The sequence below is a fragment of the Halichoeres trimaculatus genome, unplaced genomic scaffold (assembly GCF_033239565.1).
Source record: "Halichoeres trimaculatus isolate MK-OKI-2021-1 unplaced genomic scaffold, fHalTri1.1 fHalTri1_scaffold_14, whole genome shotgun sequence".
Lineage (NCBI taxonomy): Eukaryota > Metazoa > Chordata > Actinopteri > Labriformes > Labridae > Halichoeres > Halichoeres trimaculatus.
Window position 1 is genome coordinate 13,123,067 of NW_027437192.1, and position 19,465 is coordinate 13,142,531.

Consider the following 19,465-nt stretch of genomic DNA (forward strand, 5'->3'; position numbering starts at 1 on the left):
CCAAAAAAGTTTCAGTGGAGTTCAAAAACATTCATCCTGTACCTGCTGATAAATTACAGCAGAAACTCATTTTCTGTCTCTACAATATTTTTGCCAGAGAAAGAAAAAATGAAGTATTTCATCTTCCTGTTTGTTTTCTGCCCACCTTGCTAAGCTGGCCCATGACCTCCCACAGTAAGCTGTGCAGCATCGACAGTTCTCTGCCAAGGTCGATGTAGCCCTCAAATCCTCCAGCGTTTCCTCCCGTGTCCATGTTAGAGATCTCGTAGAGAAACTGCTGCATGGAGCCCCACTCCATCTCCAGGAACTCGTTCATGAAGTACATGTACTCCTCCTTTGGTCCAAATCTGTAAAGCAGAAATAACATAAAGTAGATTATATACTGTCTGAGCAGATGGAGAAAAAGACAGGAGTCCCAAATACTGAGATTTCAGAAAGACTGTGTATGTCTTCTAAGTTATATCTTAATTATGAGCTTAAATAGGATGGGATATTACTTAAAACATAAGAAACCATTTCTTTTCATATTTTACAGAAGTACATAAACTTGTGTTCATGTGTAAGCTCATGATTATGTCCTGAAACTGATTGTTTTTTATTACCTCCACCAAGGATGTCATATTTTTGGGAGTTTGTCTGTTTGTTTGTCTGTGAACAAAATAAATCAAAAAGGAACGAACCGATCTCAATGAAACGTTCAGGAAATGTTCATAATGGAATAAGGAAGGAGTGATTCAATTTTGGAGGTGATCCAGATCACCATCTGGATCCAGGACTTTTTAAAGGGTTCTATGTCATTGTGAGATTAGGCCGTTTTCACCATATGTGTATATAACTCTACGATAAATGGTTGGATTGCTTTACAAAACAATACAAGACAAGGCCACCATAATTTCTGATGGATGTTATATTCTGGATACTAAGATCTGGAGTATGAAATATGAACTGGGTCATCATAATTTTCAACACTGTCAGGTAACACATTATCGTACAAACCTGCAACTAACACCAAGTTGTAGCAGACAGCCTGCTGAAAGGGAGTATAACATTAAAGTAGGACTGAAGTGTTCTTGTTACAGGGTGAGTTACTGTTACTTTTTATTTATTTTCTGGTGGCACTGACTCTGCTGCATTTGCCATTAAACTTCTATATTTAGCTTTGCATTATTTTTAAATAAACAGACATGGAAGATAAAAATTGTAGAGTCAACACCATCATCACAGTGGTTTAAGTATTATTTTTTACATTTTGAGAGTTTTCTACGCAGTTGCAGCACAACAAAGGGACCACAATAGACATTGAATTTATACTTTTTGTTAAAGATGTGTCATTTTCCTATAACAAACTAGGGTCAGAAAGTTTTTGCCAAACTATTGATGTCTAAAAGTAGAAATGTGTTGTGTTTCGCTTTGAAGAAAAAGAGTTATATCTTCCTTATTCTGTTCCATTAATACATGAAAAAACTCTTCAGCTTCTATTCAACCAAACTGACACTCTCTGTGAATTTGAAGTCAAAGCTTTTCAGTCTACATGTTGCTCATAGCTGTGCTGACCTGGTGGCAGCAGTGACAGGTACCTAAAATAACTACCGGTCAGTTGTCTCGCTCCTGGTCTTGATTACTTTCATCAGTTATAAAACAGACTGTTATGTAACCAGTTAAAATGTCCTCAGAGGGGTTTTAAATTAACAAAGGCAATTAAACTCAGAATGTTTTGATTTTATAAAATTAGATCCCAGTGGTTTCTGAAAGTAAAAGGTTACAGAACGGTGGATGCCAAACAGTTAAAGTCTGGTTGTTCCTGTTATGACTCTATGCCACAGTGGATAACCCCGTGGTGAACACCATATACTTTCACATCAATGTGTCTACACGGCTCTACAACACTGTAAAAATGCTTGTAGGCACCAGACAGTGTGATTTCTCTGCTTGTCGGATCACCAGTTTCTGGTCCCACTAAGTTGCCTGATAGTTTGTGCACAGTGAACCATGGTGACTTAGAGTGTTTTAATGTGAATTTGAAGCTGAAAATTGTTGTAACTATTACAAAGAAGAACTGAGAGGAGACAGAGTTTATGACTGATGTACTGTGTTTCTATTTCCAAGCAGACCATCCCCAGGACTAGCAGTTGCATACAGGAGTCATACATCATGATAGGCAATGAAAAAAAGCTACAAAGACCCCTGTCATAAGCAGAAGGATCCACCAGGCTTTATATACTAACAGTCAACAACACGTCCTTCTTATGTTATATTACTTTGTGATATTTATCCCATCCAAGAAAAGTGTTAGCATTTAGAAATCTAACATTTTGTGACTAATATTATACTGATACTGTGAGAGAAAACAGGGCCATGATGAAGACTCACTTGCTGAAGCTGGCCAGGTTCTGCATAACCTTAGCGATGAGTGTGAGTGTGCGGGACGTGCGTTCAGCCGGGTACTCCTGCATCAAGTTGAACAGGGAGGGGGACATGATGGCCGGGCACATGAAGCGGAGAAAGAGGGAGGAGCTGATGAGGCTGTCGGCCAGATCCTCTCTGCCACGCTCAGCACATCTAGCTCTCCATGAGGCAAAGACCTCCTTCAGTTCCCGAGGAAATATGCTGAAACAAGAATAAAGTGTTTCACACTTTCAAAAAGAGCAGCAAAGTAAAAATACAGCAGCTTATCCAAAGCCCTCATGAATGCAGGAAGCTTTACTTCATATCAAAAATCAGTTTGTGATCTTCACTTAAATATTCTGTCAGGAAATGTGAGAGCTTGAAAGGCGGAGCCCTGATTTAAAGTATCAGACCAAAATGGACACCAGGACACATATTTGTACAGTTTCCAGAGAGTTGTGAGGAAAATATCTGAAAACTGACCAGAGGGAGTTGATAATCTTGCAGAGCAACAGCTCACAGCACATGCGAAGGTTGGCTTGATGGTCAGCGAGGACTGATGGAGGGACTCGCATGGGATCCACCTCGCAGTTTTCCTCAGACTCATATAAGGCTCGAACAAAGTCACCTGCAAGTTTTTGGATCACAGTCATCAGTCATTAGTCACTCAGACCTTTAAATCATACATCGGCATAAACACCTTTCATCTGCACTGATGGACCTGGAACACATAAATGTGCGTTCGGGTTTAAAATTATTAAAATAAATGCAAATGGAATCTAGAGGGATCAAATGTCACTAAGGCATTAACAGGATAATCATTAGCAGTGATCGACTCATATTGGTTTTAAACGTTCATTGCTGTTAACTGGAGAACAGATTGGTCGATGCCCAATTTATAATCCTGATACCACATTGCTGTTGATGTGAATTTGATACAATACAAAAATCTAAAACCAATAACAAATAAAAATTAGGACAAAAATTTAATTAAATCAATGGCGTAGATTCAGTAAAATATTCCCACAAGAGACTTTTGCGTTTCTGTCCATATCAAGCTTTGGAAAACTCCAAGTCTCTTTACATCACATTAAATCTAGCACTGAAATATTTCCCACAATTCCACAGCACTTGAGCTCTACTGGAAAACACAGAATGGCCAACTGATTTTTTTTTTCATTTCCAGGGGCCTTGTGAGTGCAAGCAATCCTGTCAAACTTCTCTGAATTCACATCAGTCAAAATGTGAAGTACCACCTTTTTGAGAAGGGGCTATTTTGAGTGGAGGTGAGAGAAAAACAAGGATGTATTATAGTATCGAGATTTTTTGTTTGACAATTTTCAATTATGATGGGTTTTTTTTTATTATTTATTTATTTTCTAATTTAAGTCCTATATTTTAGTCTTTGTTTATAAACTTGGTTGGAAAATAAGATCCCCTGAATAAATCTTAAAAACTGACTCACACGTGATGTACATTTTTTGGGAAAGTATGGCTCCTGATAAAGTCTTTAGACATCGTCATTATTCAACTTTTCCATATGTTCTAATTTTAAAAAAGTAAACTTAAAATGGCCAAAACCCAAGCTATCAAAAAATTGCCATTTAAATTGAATGGGCACCCCAAAAACAGTTATGTAAAAGCTGTGACAGAAATGTTAATATAACCCATATCCAGTCTGTTGATGTGAAACTAAGACGCTTGTCTCAAAGTTTCACGAAATATGCTGCTATCACACTCAGCGCAGTTTGGGAGAATGTCAAAAATGTATCTCAAAAGTCAAAACAATTTCAGCATAAAAAAAATTCACCTGCTCTGACATACATCATCAAAGCTCAGAGTAAGGTCTTCATCCAGACAGCTGGAGATAACAAGAGAAAGCTGAGTCTGCGAACTCACCGATAGCCTCCTTGAGGTATCTGTGACCTATCAGTTTGAGGTACTCTTCCACAGCCTTTGTAGCCAGCGTGTTCTCCCTGAAGATCAGGTGCTCACGATCCATGAATCGATCCACCTCACACATCGCCATATCCGACAGGAACTCCTGAGAAGAGATTACGTTTTTTAGTAAGGGTGTAAAAGCATGCAGAGAGCTGAGTGATGGAAAAAACAGTGATCGTTAATGGAAACATATCCAATGACTTGTTCACCTTTGTCTTCCCTGTGCTTTGCAGGATGTGCACCAGGGCAAACGCCACCTCCTCTTTGCTTTTCACACTCAGCAGCGGCTCCAGAACCGCACACAGTGTTCTGTAGTTGTTGGTGATGTACTCTGCAAACTCCTTGTACAACTCCATCGGGAGGATGTTCATTGTCTGGTAGCGAGATTTAACACGCAGTGAGGCATTGATCACTTTGGCACTTCCAACGCCGCCACTTTTGGCCAACACACTGGACTGGATCACCGGGTACCACTGCTCGACAAACTGCCGGCCTGTGATGCTGGAAATGGGGATGCTGACGAGGCCGAGATATGTGCTTTTCTCCTGGATTAATGAGCAAAATGTAGGTTAACTGATTAATCAATCATTTCGGGACCTTTTTACAGCCAAACAGGAAGCATTACCTTGCGTCTTTTTTTGTCTGTTTCTTTGTACAGGTGCAAACGAAGGCTACGAATGGTAGGCAAATTGTTGAACTCAAAATGCTCGCCCCAGAAGACTGTGTCGGTTCGGGGTTTGCTGGTGGTGCGCGCGTACAGCATGTCATCCAGACAAAGCTCGCAGTAGTAGCGTTTCTTGGCTGGAAGGTCTCGAGCTTCAATGATCCACAGTTTGAGCACGTTGTCCACCCGTCTGCTGTTATCCTGAAAACGAAACGGGGAGTCCTGTTACTGCATTATAACAGTCCTTATTCATGTTGGTTCAAAACTTTACACCCTGGATCTTGTGACGAAACGAGGTCACAGGGTGTTTTTGCCATTCAGAGTGAAAGAAAATGTATTGTCTCTACCTTGTTAGGTTTGATAGCTCGTTGCAAATTTTCAATCCACTTGTCTCTCTCTGAGGCTGAACGGCAGGCAAAACATTTTGTCCCTGAATTTGTGGTTACCTGAAGAAAAAATGAAGTTTTTAGAATTTTTAACATCATAAATTAACAATTATAGTCCTGCAGGCACTTTGTTTTATCAAGGAATAAATCTGCTGATGATTTTTTTTATTAACTTTCTGGTCCAACAGCCTTTTAAGAGAGCTTCGTTAGTCTATGAAAGAAATTAAATTTAGTCGCAAGAGCCAAACAGAAAATTCTCATATTTTATAATATGCAACCAGAGAAATTCTTTACTTGGTATCAGACTAAAGAGGATTATGTGATTAGGAATCCTTTTCTATTAATTTTTTAATCACTCTGCTAATCTTTTAAACAAGAAGTCCTTTAACCACTAAGAAGCTTCATTTGTCTAATTCAGAGGTAAGTAGTGACTTTGCATCTGCACCTGATGTCTTTGAATACTATGGAAACTTAAAAATGATTTACTCGGGTTATTTTGCCAAAGATGTATGGAGTTAATTTTAAAAACAAGTCCACTCAAAGAATAAAGGTTGAACAGCCAAGAGCACCTCAAAGCAGTACTCTTGTCCTAAAATGCTGGAGTGGACAGGTTTGATTATGGCGTCTTCATCCAAAACTAGGTCCAAAGCTTCCGCAGCACTGCTAGGAGAAAGCAGGGATTCATGCGAGTGTGACTCTTTGAAGCTCTGCATCAACCGTGTCCTGGTGAGAGAAGAAGAAGAAGAGATCTATTTAACTCTCCAAATTCAGATAAACATTAGCCTTTGTATGTCGGTTGTGTTGTTCTTTACACAAAGAAAGGTTTTCATAAAACAAAACAAAAAAAAATGAGTCACTGCAGCTCGGTAATCCTTGAGCATCACTGCTGCTATTTCTGGCTGATTTTAGAGATCTGATCCTTTTATAATGAGTTTATGGGAAAGATATGACTACCAGATTTTCAGTTCTGGTTTCCTGCAGCTTAGGTCGTTGACATACTCATGTGACTCATACTGCACATCAGGAAACAGCCCACAGTTTTACCTACTGTGTAATATAAGTAAAATACAAACCAAGACTAGCAACATCAGCAGCAGTAGTCAGCAAAAAAGAAGTGCAGGTATAAAAAGGCACAGAGGACTGATCATAGGGTAATCTTTGGAAGAGGGCTCCTCTCTCAAGAAAAGGTTACTGTGGAAATGGAGGCAAAAAGGTGAGGGGAGTCTGTCACTCAAGTGGAATAAGGTCAGAGGACCAATCGAAAAACTAAAATAATGAAACCCTTTGCGTCCACAGTCATATGAGTGAATTGCTGCCCTGCTCCTCCTGTGCACTAGATTCGAGTACAACATGAAGCTCAAGCCAGCAGATGGAAGATTAACTGATCATTGAGGCTGAAAGCAGGCATAGCTAGTCTGCTTCTGTCCAATTTTTCCTCTTCATATTCCAAAACTACAATTCAAATAACTTCTTACAATGCACTTTTCTTCCAAGAGTTAGACAAGACATCAATACCACTCGTTTTTCTCCATCAAATATAAAGTTATAGCTACTGTGCTAAACCAAGTACTTAGCTGAACTATAGCATTGTTAAGGACATGTTTAGAAAAGCCGCAGCTAGCTTACCTCACTACAGTGAAAGCACCAGTTCTACATTTCAGGAAATCAACTAATTTGCTGTCTGTTCAGTTTTAGACATGACTTTAATATTATTCTTGTTTCTACTTATCAAATATTAAGCTAGAATCCAGCAGGTATTTAGCTTAGCTTACATAAATACTAAAAACATGAGAGCCACCTACCATGGCTGCTGAAAGAAAGCCTTCCAGTGCACTTAAGAGGTAAATAATTATCCTTAAATAAAGACTTCACGTGTTTTTTGTGAAATAATGGCAGGCATACCCCCTTTATTGACTATAAAACAGGCAAGCTAGCTTGCTGATTCCAGTCTTTTTGCTAAGTTGCCCTCAAACAGCAGCTTGTAATCACACATTGTTTCTCCTACCATTTATTTGGAATGCCTCATTGTGAAGTCAGTGTGTTAGCTGTGAAGATCTGCAGTTTTTTATTGGTGTGTGTATCCCAAAAGTTGAATGGGGTGTTCGATACTGTTCTCAATTCATCAATTAATAATCATCAATTATAGGCTGCAGTCAAAAGCTGTTAGCCTAGCTTAGAATTTGAAGCAGCTGAGACTTAGCACAGCAGGAAAATATAGCGGGCTTATCAGTCTACGTCATTATAAAGATGCGCACGCATCTCGACCGTATCAGTAGCATTTAGCTCCATTCATTCAGACGAGTTGGCGTTTTTCAAACAATAAATTCAACCTGTTAGAAGCATCAAAATGTTCGGTTGTTCTGTGGACAGCTGTCAAAAACAATACTACACGATAGAGAAAACTTCTGTCAAGTTTCGACCGTTAAAGTGCAACCGGTGTTTCGGCGTTAATAGCGACCATGCTAACTGGTGACTTTCAGCCAACGGCAGCCGTGACAACGGCTGAGAGTCATCAGTTAACAGGGTCACACTTTACACTGATACACCCGCGACGTCTGCGTGTATGTTAATAAATGTGCCGTCTTTATCCAACCTCGGTCAACCGGGTTTGACTGCAAACAAGCAATAGTAACTGCTGATATTCAAAATACAGATTTGACTTTGTTTATTCAATGAAAAAGTAGGTTTGGGGATGAGGCTCTGACCAAACATGGACTCAGTATGGACAGTAAATAATGAGTGAACCTATAACTTATGATGAACAGAAACAGATTTTATGACCAAAGTAAAATAAGGGAATATTGTGAAACAATGTTTACATCCTGGTCTGTCACAGTCTGATAAGTGTCCACGGATAATGCAGTCATGAGCATTGAGTGAGAGTTGTGTTTCCTCTCTGGGTACATGCTGGTTTCTCTGCTAAAAACGTCCGTCCACCTAATATCTGTCTACTTGCTGATCTCTTCTGTTCACTCACTGCTATTTCACAAACCTCAGAGCATTTTACCGTCCATCGAAGTGATGATAAGTTTAAAAATGTGTTTTATGGTGGTCAACCCCTCCACATTGGTTGACAAAACATTATACTCTGCAGTGCTTCTGCACCTAAGTTGCGTGCGCAGCATCCACCGTTGTTGATAAACAAATAATCCCTCTATATACTCACTATGTTAGAAAAAAAAATACAGCCCTAAAAAGAGCTTAATAATTAATCCATCTTTTTACAAGAGGTTTATGTGCTGGAGTATTTTCTAGGCCAATAAAACAACTGTGAGAAAAAAATGTCCTTTTCTTATTTTTTCCATCTGTCCCCAGCCTTCATGCTACATTAGCTTGTAAGCTGCTGGCTCTACCTCAAATTGCACAGAAACCAGAAAGTGGAATCAATCTTCTTATTTAACTCCCACTGAGAAACCTGAAAAATTTTCACCTCGAAAAAGTTGAATAATTCATGCACAATTTTTTGGAACTAGTTTTGTATAACAATCGACATACCACACTGAAACCTGGAGCTAGAATGCTACACGGTTTTGAATAAGAAAAGAGAAAATGGAGGAAAAGAGCAAGGTGCAACTTTGAGGACAACACTCGATAATTATGCAGAAAAAAACAAGTACTAATTTAAGAGCAGATTTAATGTTGCTGAGAGGTGCAGAGAAGAATCTACTTTGAGAAGCTGACAGTGGATCAAAAATTCTTCGGTACACCGACTTGGCAGAAGAGGCAGAGCAGCTGCGCTAGAAAGCTACAGTGTGAAGTTAGATGCTGAGGGTTTATAGCAAAGTCAACTTAACACTACCAAGTGAATTAAGCGTGTGTGGGCAGGACTCAAACCAGGCTGTGAAGGCAGCTGTCTGAAGCAGCGGTGGGAGCAGGAGGAAGGCTGTGGTTAGAGGGGAACGCACATAGACTGAGGCACCAAGTCACTGTAACCCCAACACTATTAAGTGACTCACACCAGTGCTGGCTCCACCAAACCCCCTTGGGTTTATTTATAATTCATTTATCCGTATGAACTGGGCTACTGCTTTGGCTAACCCTGCATTTTAGAACAAAGAATTTCTTGACATCCCTTTGTAAACGACACATTTCACATCTCTGAGTCTCTGACATCCACACCTGGCCCAAAAAATGTTCATTATGCATCTCCTGTGGTGAGAGCAAAGTGTACTGTCAGCACTGCATTTTTTACTTTCTGCCACTCTTTACATTTCCCTCGTGAAAAACTAACTGGATTGTGCAAAGACTGCATAACAATTTGGTCGCAATGCAAGCACGGATCTTATGGGACATGACCTCAAGTCAGGGTATGAAACAAAAAGCACATCATGGGACCTCCAAGAGCTGCAAGCTTTCACATCCTGCCATGATCCAATATCCTGCTCATCTGATAAATGTGGGCGTAATGTTGTTTTTCTCGACAGACTTTCGAATATAAAACGTTATTTAAGTTTCAAGCACACTGACTCCCATTACCAATTTGTCAAAATAGACAAGTTTTAATCCCTGCATGATTTCTATAAGGGTAAAAATGATCAAAAATCATCCTACACATGTATATACCCTGATTAATCTGTATGATATGTCCTCAGCATGTAGTACATCTCTCAGAAAATCCATTTACAGTTCACTTGACAACATCACGCCTCTAATTGTAGCAATCTAATGATAGGGTACAATGTTTTGAAGTGCTGCTTCCAATGTTAATTAAATAAAAACCTTCAGTCACTGCCTGGAGGCCCTGGGAAAAAAAAGACAAGCTTGAATCATGTACAAATGCGTCACTGATGGCAACGTCCTTCAATTTGGGGTCTCTGCTTTGAAGAAGACAGTGTGGAGGAGTATCAGCTGGACTACTTAGATTCCAACCAGCATTTAAGATCATCCAGATTGTGATGATTCAGCCACAAACAACACAAATAGCTCTTTGAGACAGCACTGCTTTGAACACATGAAAGTGTGTCCCCCCAGGATAACTCCAACGTAAATGTCATGATATAAGAGACCTGTAAAGAAAAAGGATCTTGTTACGGCACTGGGTGACAAGTCACCCATAAAACATTGAAAAGTAGAAGTAAAATCAAGACAACATAATTTAATTTATTGACTCATTGGCTGCCAGTGACGTCTATAAACGTCATTTATGTTTTTAATGGGCAGGCCAGGTTTGGTAGAGTTTGTCCATCGGTATCAAGCTCGTAAACTATTGTTATGACTAAGGATGTTCAATAGCACATTTTTTTAGACCCATACCAGTACAAGTACTCCTGAGTACTCACCGATACCACAAGTACTTTTGCTACATAAAATTTCAATTACTAGTGGCAGATCATTTTGAACAAAATCAGCACAGTCACTCTGCCATTAAGTCCAAAATAAAACACAAACAACTCTCTCTGAGTTTGCCATTTGTTTTTGACGAATTGAAGTGAAAAGTAAATGTAACAACTGTCAGAGTTTTATTTTTATTTTGTTTTTAATAAACTGAAGTGCAACGAAAAACACTTCAACTGTTAACTCTTCCTGCCTCATTCATGTTGCCTGAACAGGGCCTGAACCACATTTGCCGTGGTGACAAACCCATAGACTGTTTATAGAGTGGACAGCGTGGCTCCACCATTTACCATTGTACGGTTTTGAAGCCAAAATACCCCCGTCACAGGCGCAGCCAGAGTCTGCGCAGAGAGACAGTGATGGTTTCTGGGAGAATCTGAGTGGAGCCGAGTTACAAAATTTTTTTTTTTTTTTGAGAGAGAGTCTAATCACTTTTTGACTCTACCTCCCGACACATTTTCCAAGCCCTGCATTACATAGCTGGATTTTTTAACCTATACTACAGCCAGCCACCAGGGGGAGCTGTTTTTGTGACTACCTCACTTTGAGCCGAGCAAAAGGACGTCATTTATTTTTTACTGTCTATGGTCAAACCGTGCAATGTAGCACCATCTACTGGAAAGGAGGCTAACTCAACTTTATTTTGTGTCGTTTTTATGTTGACATCTCACCTTGTAAATTTTTTTGCCTTGAGCTTTGGTGGTATTGGTAGGCTTCAGGAGTACCTTAAAATAAAGCTTGTAATGGCTTGATACTCAATACCAGTACTTGTCCATCTCTAGTTATGACAGTGCTCTCTTTGGATGGGAGATCAGCATAGATTATGAGAAGAAGATGCAAGATGACGAGAGTAACAATGTGTTGCAAGTCAGATAAATTCAGGCAGGTTACACTAAACCGAATATGTGTCCCTATAGTACGGGGAGACAGTGACACAGTCGTGATAAGACTTTTTTTTACTCTTTTCTCTTGTATTTCATTTTTTTATTTATTTTATTTATTTATTTATTTATTTATTTATTTATTTATTTATCTTTTATTCATTTATTTATTTATTTATTTTGGGGGGGGTGGGGGGTGGAAAACTGTTGTTTTTTTTTGGGGTGAAACCAGCCTTTGTTGTACTTCAGATAAGAAAAGAACAAGTTAAAAAAAAAAGAATTTTCTCGTTATCTTGTTATCCAGCCTTATAGGGTTAATTCAACAAGCATTATGCCCTAAAGTTATAAAGACCCGGATGAACAGATGAGATTTGCTCTTAAACTTGAGCATAACACAGAACATTGCTCCAAACAGCCCAGAGAAACTTTTTCTGGTGATATAACTGCTTTAAGTGGTATAAGACTGGCATCCAGCACCACTGTGAAGAACCTGGGAGTTACATTTGATCAGGATTTGTCTTTTAACTCCCACATCCAACAATTTTCAAGGACAGCATTTTTTTTCCCGATGCACTAAGACAAAAATTACATCCTGTCTCAGGATGATGCTGAAACACTGCTCTTCTCTCTTGGTTGTATTATTGTGATTTCCTCTCGCCTTTAAGGGGTGGGCTTCAAACTTTCCTTTCGATAAAGGTTATAGTTAGAGCTGGGGTTGGGTTTTGCCAGCCCTTAGTTATGCTGCGAAACGCTTGGGCTGCTAGGGAAAAAAAAGCAAATAGAGGTCCTTCTTTCCCTTTCTTAACTGTTAGTCAATAACTTTAGCTCCTCATTTTACATCAAATTTCCTAACCATCATCACACCTGCTAAGATCAAGATCCTGCTTTTTTAATTAGTATACAATCATGTTTGTCCAAAAAGAAGAGGGAACTTTGAAAGCTGGGTATCAAAGTAAGCAATATTCTGACTGAAGGTCTGAAAAATATGAAAACCAAGGCAGAAAAAAAGAGGTTTCCATGAAGTATCAACCAGGTCATAGCAGGCATAATGAAGTTACACTCAAAGCACAAAGCAGCGTTTCAACAATCTGCGAAGGGCAGATTTGATTATCAGAGTCAACAGCTCACGTATGTTCCTCACATGTGCTAAAAATACTTAATTACCTACCAGCACTTTGTATGACACTGTGCAAAAGTAAAATCAAATTATGATTGGTCTCTGATTCTGTCTACAAGGAGTGTGAATGTTCTCCATGGCATTGTGTGGGTTTCTGCAATGTGCTCCAGTTTCCTCCCACAGTCCAAGATGATTGTCCAGAGGAACAAAGAGTCACTGCTGTCATAATTTCTGTGTTTTATTTTGTCTGATCACGTAATTTCAGTTTGATCTTGACGTGCATACAACCAGCATGACTGTTGAATTCTGATATGGGACTTCAGAAATGGATGCATCTTAAATTTGTGCTGGTAGGGAGACAGGTTTTCCCGAGGCTTATATGTAAGTGAGGTAGAAAACTATAGCACCACCCTGAATTGAGTGAACAGTTCAAACAAGAAAGCTTACTTACCTCTCTTGGTCGGCACTACGAAACCGGGGCAGAATCATTTGTCTGAAGCTGCTGGTCCGGTCCAGCTTGGGCTGACTTTTCGCTCTCTTGATGGAGCCCTTCAACCTCCGATTGAGGAAACTCTGAGCATTTCATAAAGAAAAATAAGAATTGAAAACAGTTCACATGAGCACATCCTGCGTCTCCACCACTGGAATAAAGTGCGTTGTCATTTTCCAGGATAGAGAAGTGAATGTGAGCAGAAAGCTAACGTATGCCCCACACTTGAATGAGGAAAAGCGTGACAGACTGTGCAGCACTCACCGGCTGTCTGAAGGGCTGTGGGGTGGCATTTGGAGGAGTTTCCATACTTGACTGCCGTACAGAGGCAAAACTTGCCCTGCGTGATTGGTCTATGAGAGGAGAGGGCCATACAAAAACATAAAATGAGAGAGGAATCCAGAAATATGAACACATTACAAACAAAAAACTCAACCTAGTATTCAAATCCAGGAGTTAAATCTCCTCACTTTGCTTTTCTATTTTATTTTCTTTATTTATGTCATTTTGGTTTCTTTCCTAATCTTAATACTTATAATAATGTAGTTGAAAAGCAAAGGAGGTTTAAAAAATGAGCTGTGTAAACTACCAGATTCAGATTAAAATGATGCTGCATGTTAAGTTACTGTTTGTACTTTTGTTATTTTGTGTAAATCCCCCAAAAATCTGCATACTTATTCACTTAGTGTTAGTCACATAATTAAAAAGTATAAAATCTACAACAACTTTTTACTTTATTATATAAAATTTTATCCAAGACTATAATCAACCAAATTTGATGGAAGTTAGACTTTTTAATTCATCTTTGATTGAAAAAAATGTTATTAAGAGCTTAAAAGGGCTCTGACAATGGTGTAAGAATAGGATACAACATAGCTCAACTGATTATGTAGTCATGATATGGTATTAAAATAATCAAATTCTTGTACCCTTTTTTATTTTAGTGACTTTCTTTAATATTGGACCTCATACTCTTCATGATCAGCTGGGAATGCCATTTTACTGTGATTCAACATGTTGTTTCATTTTGCATTAGCTTGCAGCTGCTTGTGCCACAAATAGAAAAAGCAGGTAGTATTTGAAAAAGCAAACACATGATAACCACAAACAAGCTACCAGCACATCAACAATGCAGAAAAGTAGGTGTAAGCAAAGCTCACCAACGAGGACAGACAGCTACAGCCTCCAAAAAGCACAAAGAACAGTGCGACAGACTGATAGACACTTGGACGCATTGCATCAGCCTTCAAAAGGAAAAACTTTAAATCCGAGGCCAGGAGAAAACGACACAAAAAAAGATACTGACACGAGAGCTATATTGGCCTCTTGCATGGTCTAAATAAGTAACAAGCTCAACTGAGTCATCTTGAACTGTGGAGTCTTTGTCTGACTGTGAGCTTGAGCAAACGTTGGAACATGGTGATGGATCTCTAAAAGTATAGACAGCCATCCATAGGGAAACAGATCTGATGCCTCATGTACACGACCACGAGTTGGCTGAAGAGATGAAGTCAATACAAAGAGATGGATCATCATTGAGAGGAGTAACCCCACACGTCCTTTTCTAAATCGTTCTCTCTACAAGAACAACAACAACAAAGGTGTCAGAGGTGTTTTCTTTAAAGCAGGTCATGAAGTATATAAGCATGCTAGCAGAGGGTAGACTTCCTTGGTTTTGTCAGAAATGGTATTTAAAACTACAGGAGACGTGTGCAGAAAAAGCTACCTCTGAACAGATTCTGAAGTGTCTTATTTCCTAGCTTCACTCTTGTCCCACAAGTTCAGTTTTCCCAAACAAGCAAACGAACATCAAACTCAAGCTAATTAAGCCTGGGAACACATTTCCCTAAATCACTAGTTAACATGCAAAAAGGTGACAACTGTTACACACTGAGTGTTGCTGGGCGCCGCCCTGTTGGCTATGGCTGCCTTTTGCAGCAGCTCTCTCTTCTTAGTCCATTTTTTGTAATTATTTTATCTCTTTTTCGTAATCTTCGTATTTGGAGTGGATCTTTACTTTGTATGGCTCATTTGTTGGTCATGGACAACAAACTGGTTTTGTCTTCAGTGATATTATTACTACTTTTTCTCCTGTGTTTGTCTGCAGATCCTACATGTAACCATGGCTGCATTGTTTACATGTGAACTCAGCTGTTAGCAGCCTGTAGCATGTCAATGCTAACTGGTGCAAGGCCTGATGTCTCCCCACAAGGTGAGGAGAAGGAGGTGAGGACAACAAGGTTCTCAGGTGTGAGCTAAGAATGTGACGACATGGACCTGTCCTTCCATCCATCGTTATTGGGAACTAAGATCTTTCTCCAATAAGATGGACGAGCTAGCTGTGCTAACCCAGCAACAGAGGGAACACCAGAAGGCAGAGTAGATAATGCTATTCACAGACATGGCTAACGGAGCTAACATCAGACAACAACTCCACATTGGAAGAGCTTCACCTGCTGTGAGCAGACAGGATCCAGGAGACAGAGATGGAGCATGACTGAAGAAGCTCAGTCCTGGACCCTGTGGAGGTGGAGTTTGGCTGAACTGGAGAATGATGGACAAGCTGTCATCATCGTTTTTCTTATGGACCTTTTTGCACTTTCTATACACTTTCTTACTTTTGTTTTCTTGATTGCTGCTGTGACTTCAATTTCGTTGTACTTGTTACAATGGCAATAAAGTTCTATTCTATTCTATTCTATTCTATTCTATTCTAACCGAGAGGTCTAAAACAGAATAAGTTCAGTTAGATTATTGCCTAAAAGGCATTATTTTGAATTTTAAAATACTCTTTAAGTCCATGTTAAAATTGTTTGACATTATTTTTTACCAGTACTTGTTGTTCAAATCAAATAAATGACATGAAATGTGTTTTACTCAACCTTTGCATTATTATTTAAAAAAATGCTAAACTACTAAACCAGTGTGGTCTCAAACCAAGACTCAAAAGTAGGAGACAGCCATTAAGTGTTTCATCCAAAGGTCTGTAGTGTTTTTCAAACTTCAACATCATGCTCTGCCACCTTTGTGATGCAGTTGCCCACTGACATTCTGATTTGCTGCACCTGTATGCTCAGCTCAAAGGTGGTAGCTAGAACTTAAAGCACTTTTGTGATAATTTTAATTCTGTCTGACCTCAGCGCATACTGCCTCTAACTTTTCAACTGCAAGTTTTCAAAGTAAAATGTGTCACTCAAAAGCACTGAGGTGTTATATTCAATCAGGGCAGCAGCAGGAAGCAGGGAGACAAGGTATTGGCCTTACTACAGTGTGCAGAAAGGGACAATTGGCATGCTTCAAAAAAGGCAGATCATTTCAGACCTGAATCACATCAGAATTAATATCATAATAGTGACAGCCCTCCATTTAAGGTGACATAATAAGATTTTGAACTAAATAAAAAGTTAAATCAGTCTAATTATCTCGCTACTTTTCCAACTAGATGCCATTTCAAATGACAAAGGTAAGGTAAAATCTAACCCCACTTTAAAAAAAAAACAATATTGAAGAGCCTGTGTTTGTAATATAAAGTTATTTTCTCTTCTGCTGTTATATTGCTTTGATGCATGTTAAACATGACTGCAGTACCAAATCCACCACCACACATTTAAAAACTGATGTTGACATGTTACAGATTTACTGCTTAGCTCTCTAAAAGCACCCTCAAAGAGATTACTTGAAGTCCACACATGTGGTGCCTGAATGCAACCAGCTGATAAGTCCTCATGTGAACCTTTTCTGGCAGCTCAAGTCTAAACTGTGTGAAGGCATGAAAATCTTTACCCTGCCTGTGATTAGTTGGTAGCTGTTGCCTTTGTTGGTTGAGGTTGGTTAGTTTCAGTGTTGAACAGTGAGAGTAAGAAGGGTTAAATTTATAGAGCAAGCTTTGATGGTTGCAGGACTTTGTGGGAAAGGAAGACTTTCTATAGGTGACACGCAGCAAGCTCCTTCAGGATATATAAAGGGCTCTTTGTTAGGTTACAAAAACACTTTTACAGGCGCTCATACACCAATAAAAACATGCAGGCACACTTGTTGTAAGGCATTTCTGCCAGTAGATCCCTTTGAATCTGACACATTTGGTGCTTTAAACATAAAAACGTGACAGTGTCTCGTGCTGGTTTCCATTCTCCTCTTCTATTTTTGTCTGCGATTGATCCATCACAGCTATTTATTTAGAAATTACCCATTACCCTCAGGAGCTGCTTTCTCCCTCTGCAACAGAGAATTAAGACACTCTGTCATCCTATGATTTCCTTGCTCCCAAAGCCTGTAAATAGGCGACTCTCCAGGTTTCTATTCTGAATCCCAGCTAATTGTTTGGTATCCATGGAAACAACTCCAAGGGCTTGTACTTGAACTGTAGAAGATATTGGCACACAACAGCACAATAAAGATGATAAAACACCAAGCTACATGCTGCACAACGCTGTGGTTCTGCTAACATGCGTGTGAGTGAACTAATAAGACCTATCAGCTGCCCACGAGGTGAGTCTTTTGGTACTGAAGGAGATATTACAGCTTCCTTTGTGTCTCATCAGAAGCAGAGCTACACGGATGGATCGAATGACCCCGCAGAGGAGTATAAAACATGTTTCTGGTCTCTAACACATCTGCCACTAAAACAGTCACTTGTAATACGTGGTTCTTTAAGTAAACGTGACACATTAGAACACATGGATGCGTTCACATGGGCTATTCTGAATGTAAATTGCTGTCAGGATGGAGTGTGTGGGTGGCAACAGCCTCTAGCTAACAGAGATACAGAGGGAGAGGAAGACAGAGAGAGGAAGACTGTGAGTGGGAGGAGGAGAAACATACTCAACCTTTACCATATATCTCTCTATTAATACATATTTAAAAACTTTGCTTTCTTTTCAATAGATTGATTAAACCACTCCTTTCTCTGGAGTGATTTTTATGGGTAAAGTGGAAGGATAAAATGAGCCATCACTTAAACTAAGTGATGTCAACATAAGCAGCCCAACCAAAAGCGACTAATTAGTTTTATAAATGCCTCAAAATCCATTTTACTAAATGATGTTTTTAAGAAGAAGAGTGACTGAACACACTCTATTAGCACAGGCGCTGGCTTATAATGAAGAACATGTTGGTAATGGCTACGACTACATCACTCCATATTAAGATTACACAGTAGTTTAATAATACTTGGATATTTCCTCTACCATTTAAATTCATTTGCTAACTCACCCATCATACCCTGACATTGTGCCACCTTACATAACAGAAAAATGCCACTTCACTGCACTATACGTGACAGTCCACAGACAGGCTTGCAGCATTATTAGGCTTTATTCTGAAACTACAGTGGTTTAAAGTTGAATGCTAAACCAGCATTCCAACAATGACAACTTATGTGTCTTAAAATAATACTTCTCAAACAGGGATTAAGAGTAAAATGGGTTTGTAAAGTAACAAAAACAGCATACCCTATAAAAAATAAACACTGCATCAACACTGCATCAGTGTTGTCTGACTCCTAGACTTATCTTGGTATAATTAATCTTTAGGATGTTTAAAAATCTTAAAGAGGGGTAATATGTGTGTACAGAGTTTTAAACCACTGCTTATTCTATGTTGTAGAAAAACACCAAAATTGTCTGTAAACTGCCAAAACAGTCTGTTTCAAAGGCAGCACAGGATCTTCATAAGACTTGTTTTATCACATAAGGATCTCCAAACTGGTTCACAACACATTGAAGGGGTGGACCTCAAACACCAAGGTCTGACCATAGCACTGCCCCCAAGAGGCCTCAAAAGGGCTGGCCAATCAGAGAGGAAGGGGGTTTGTGGAGTGGGGAGTGGGGAGCCTTGGTGTATTACTCTGTTGACCTTTTATGTCACAAGACTGAGGCAAAAAGATTAATAATTATGATTCTATTTATAATTATCAGACATTAAAAGCAGCTTTTTTGTTATTGTTTTTTCTGCACTCTTTGTCGAAACATTTGCTTTCATCTCTGGTCATCACTATAATTTTTTGGGTAATTTTTGTATTAAGAGTGGATCATTACTTTGTGTGGCTCATTTGTTGGTCATGGACGACAAACTTTTTGTGTCTTCGGTGATATTTTAACAACTTTTTCTTCTGTGTTTGTCTGGAGATCCTACATATAACCATGGCTGCATTGTTTGCATGTGAACTAAGCTGTTAGCAGCCTGAAGCATGTCAATGCTAACTGGTGCAAGGCCTGGTGTCTTCCCACAAAGTGAGGACAACGTGCTGGTCCTCAGGTGTGAGCTTAG

The 19,465-nt window shown here is 39.3% G+C and overlaps 1 protein-coding gene across 5 annotated transcripts in view; it reads right to left on the reverse strand.

Annotated features, from left to right (window-relative positions):
* The window catches only part of syngap1a (synaptic Ras GTPase activating protein 1a), a 43,071-nt gene that overhangs the window by 15,250 nt on the left and 8,356 nt on the right, over positions 1-19,465 (reverse strand). For 4 of the 5 annotated variants that reach the window (XM_074686282.1, XM_074686280.1, XM_074686285.1 and 1 more), the window contains 10 exons: positions 13,463-13,551; positions 13,160-13,281; positions 5,946-6,099; positions 5,338-5,436; positions 4,952-5,212; positions 4,536-4,871; positions 4,285-4,429; positions 2,869-3,013; positions 2,371-2,607; positions 146-347 (listed from right to left, as the gene is read on the reverse strand). In XM_074686282.1, the coding sequence (XP_074542383.1) occupies positions 146-347; positions 2,371-2,607; positions 2,869-3,013; positions 4,285-4,429; positions 4,536-4,871; positions 4,952-5,212; positions 5,338-5,436; positions 5,946-6,099; positions 13,160-13,281; positions 13,463-13,551 (1,790 nt within the window). The remainder of the gene's footprint in view (positions 1-145; positions 348-2,370; positions 2,608-2,868; positions 3,014-4,284; positions 4,430-4,535; positions 4,872-4,951; positions 5,213-5,337; positions 5,437-5,945; positions 6,100-13,159; positions 13,282-13,462; positions 13,552-19,465) is intronic. The other variant, XM_074686281.1, reaches the window with a different exon arrangement.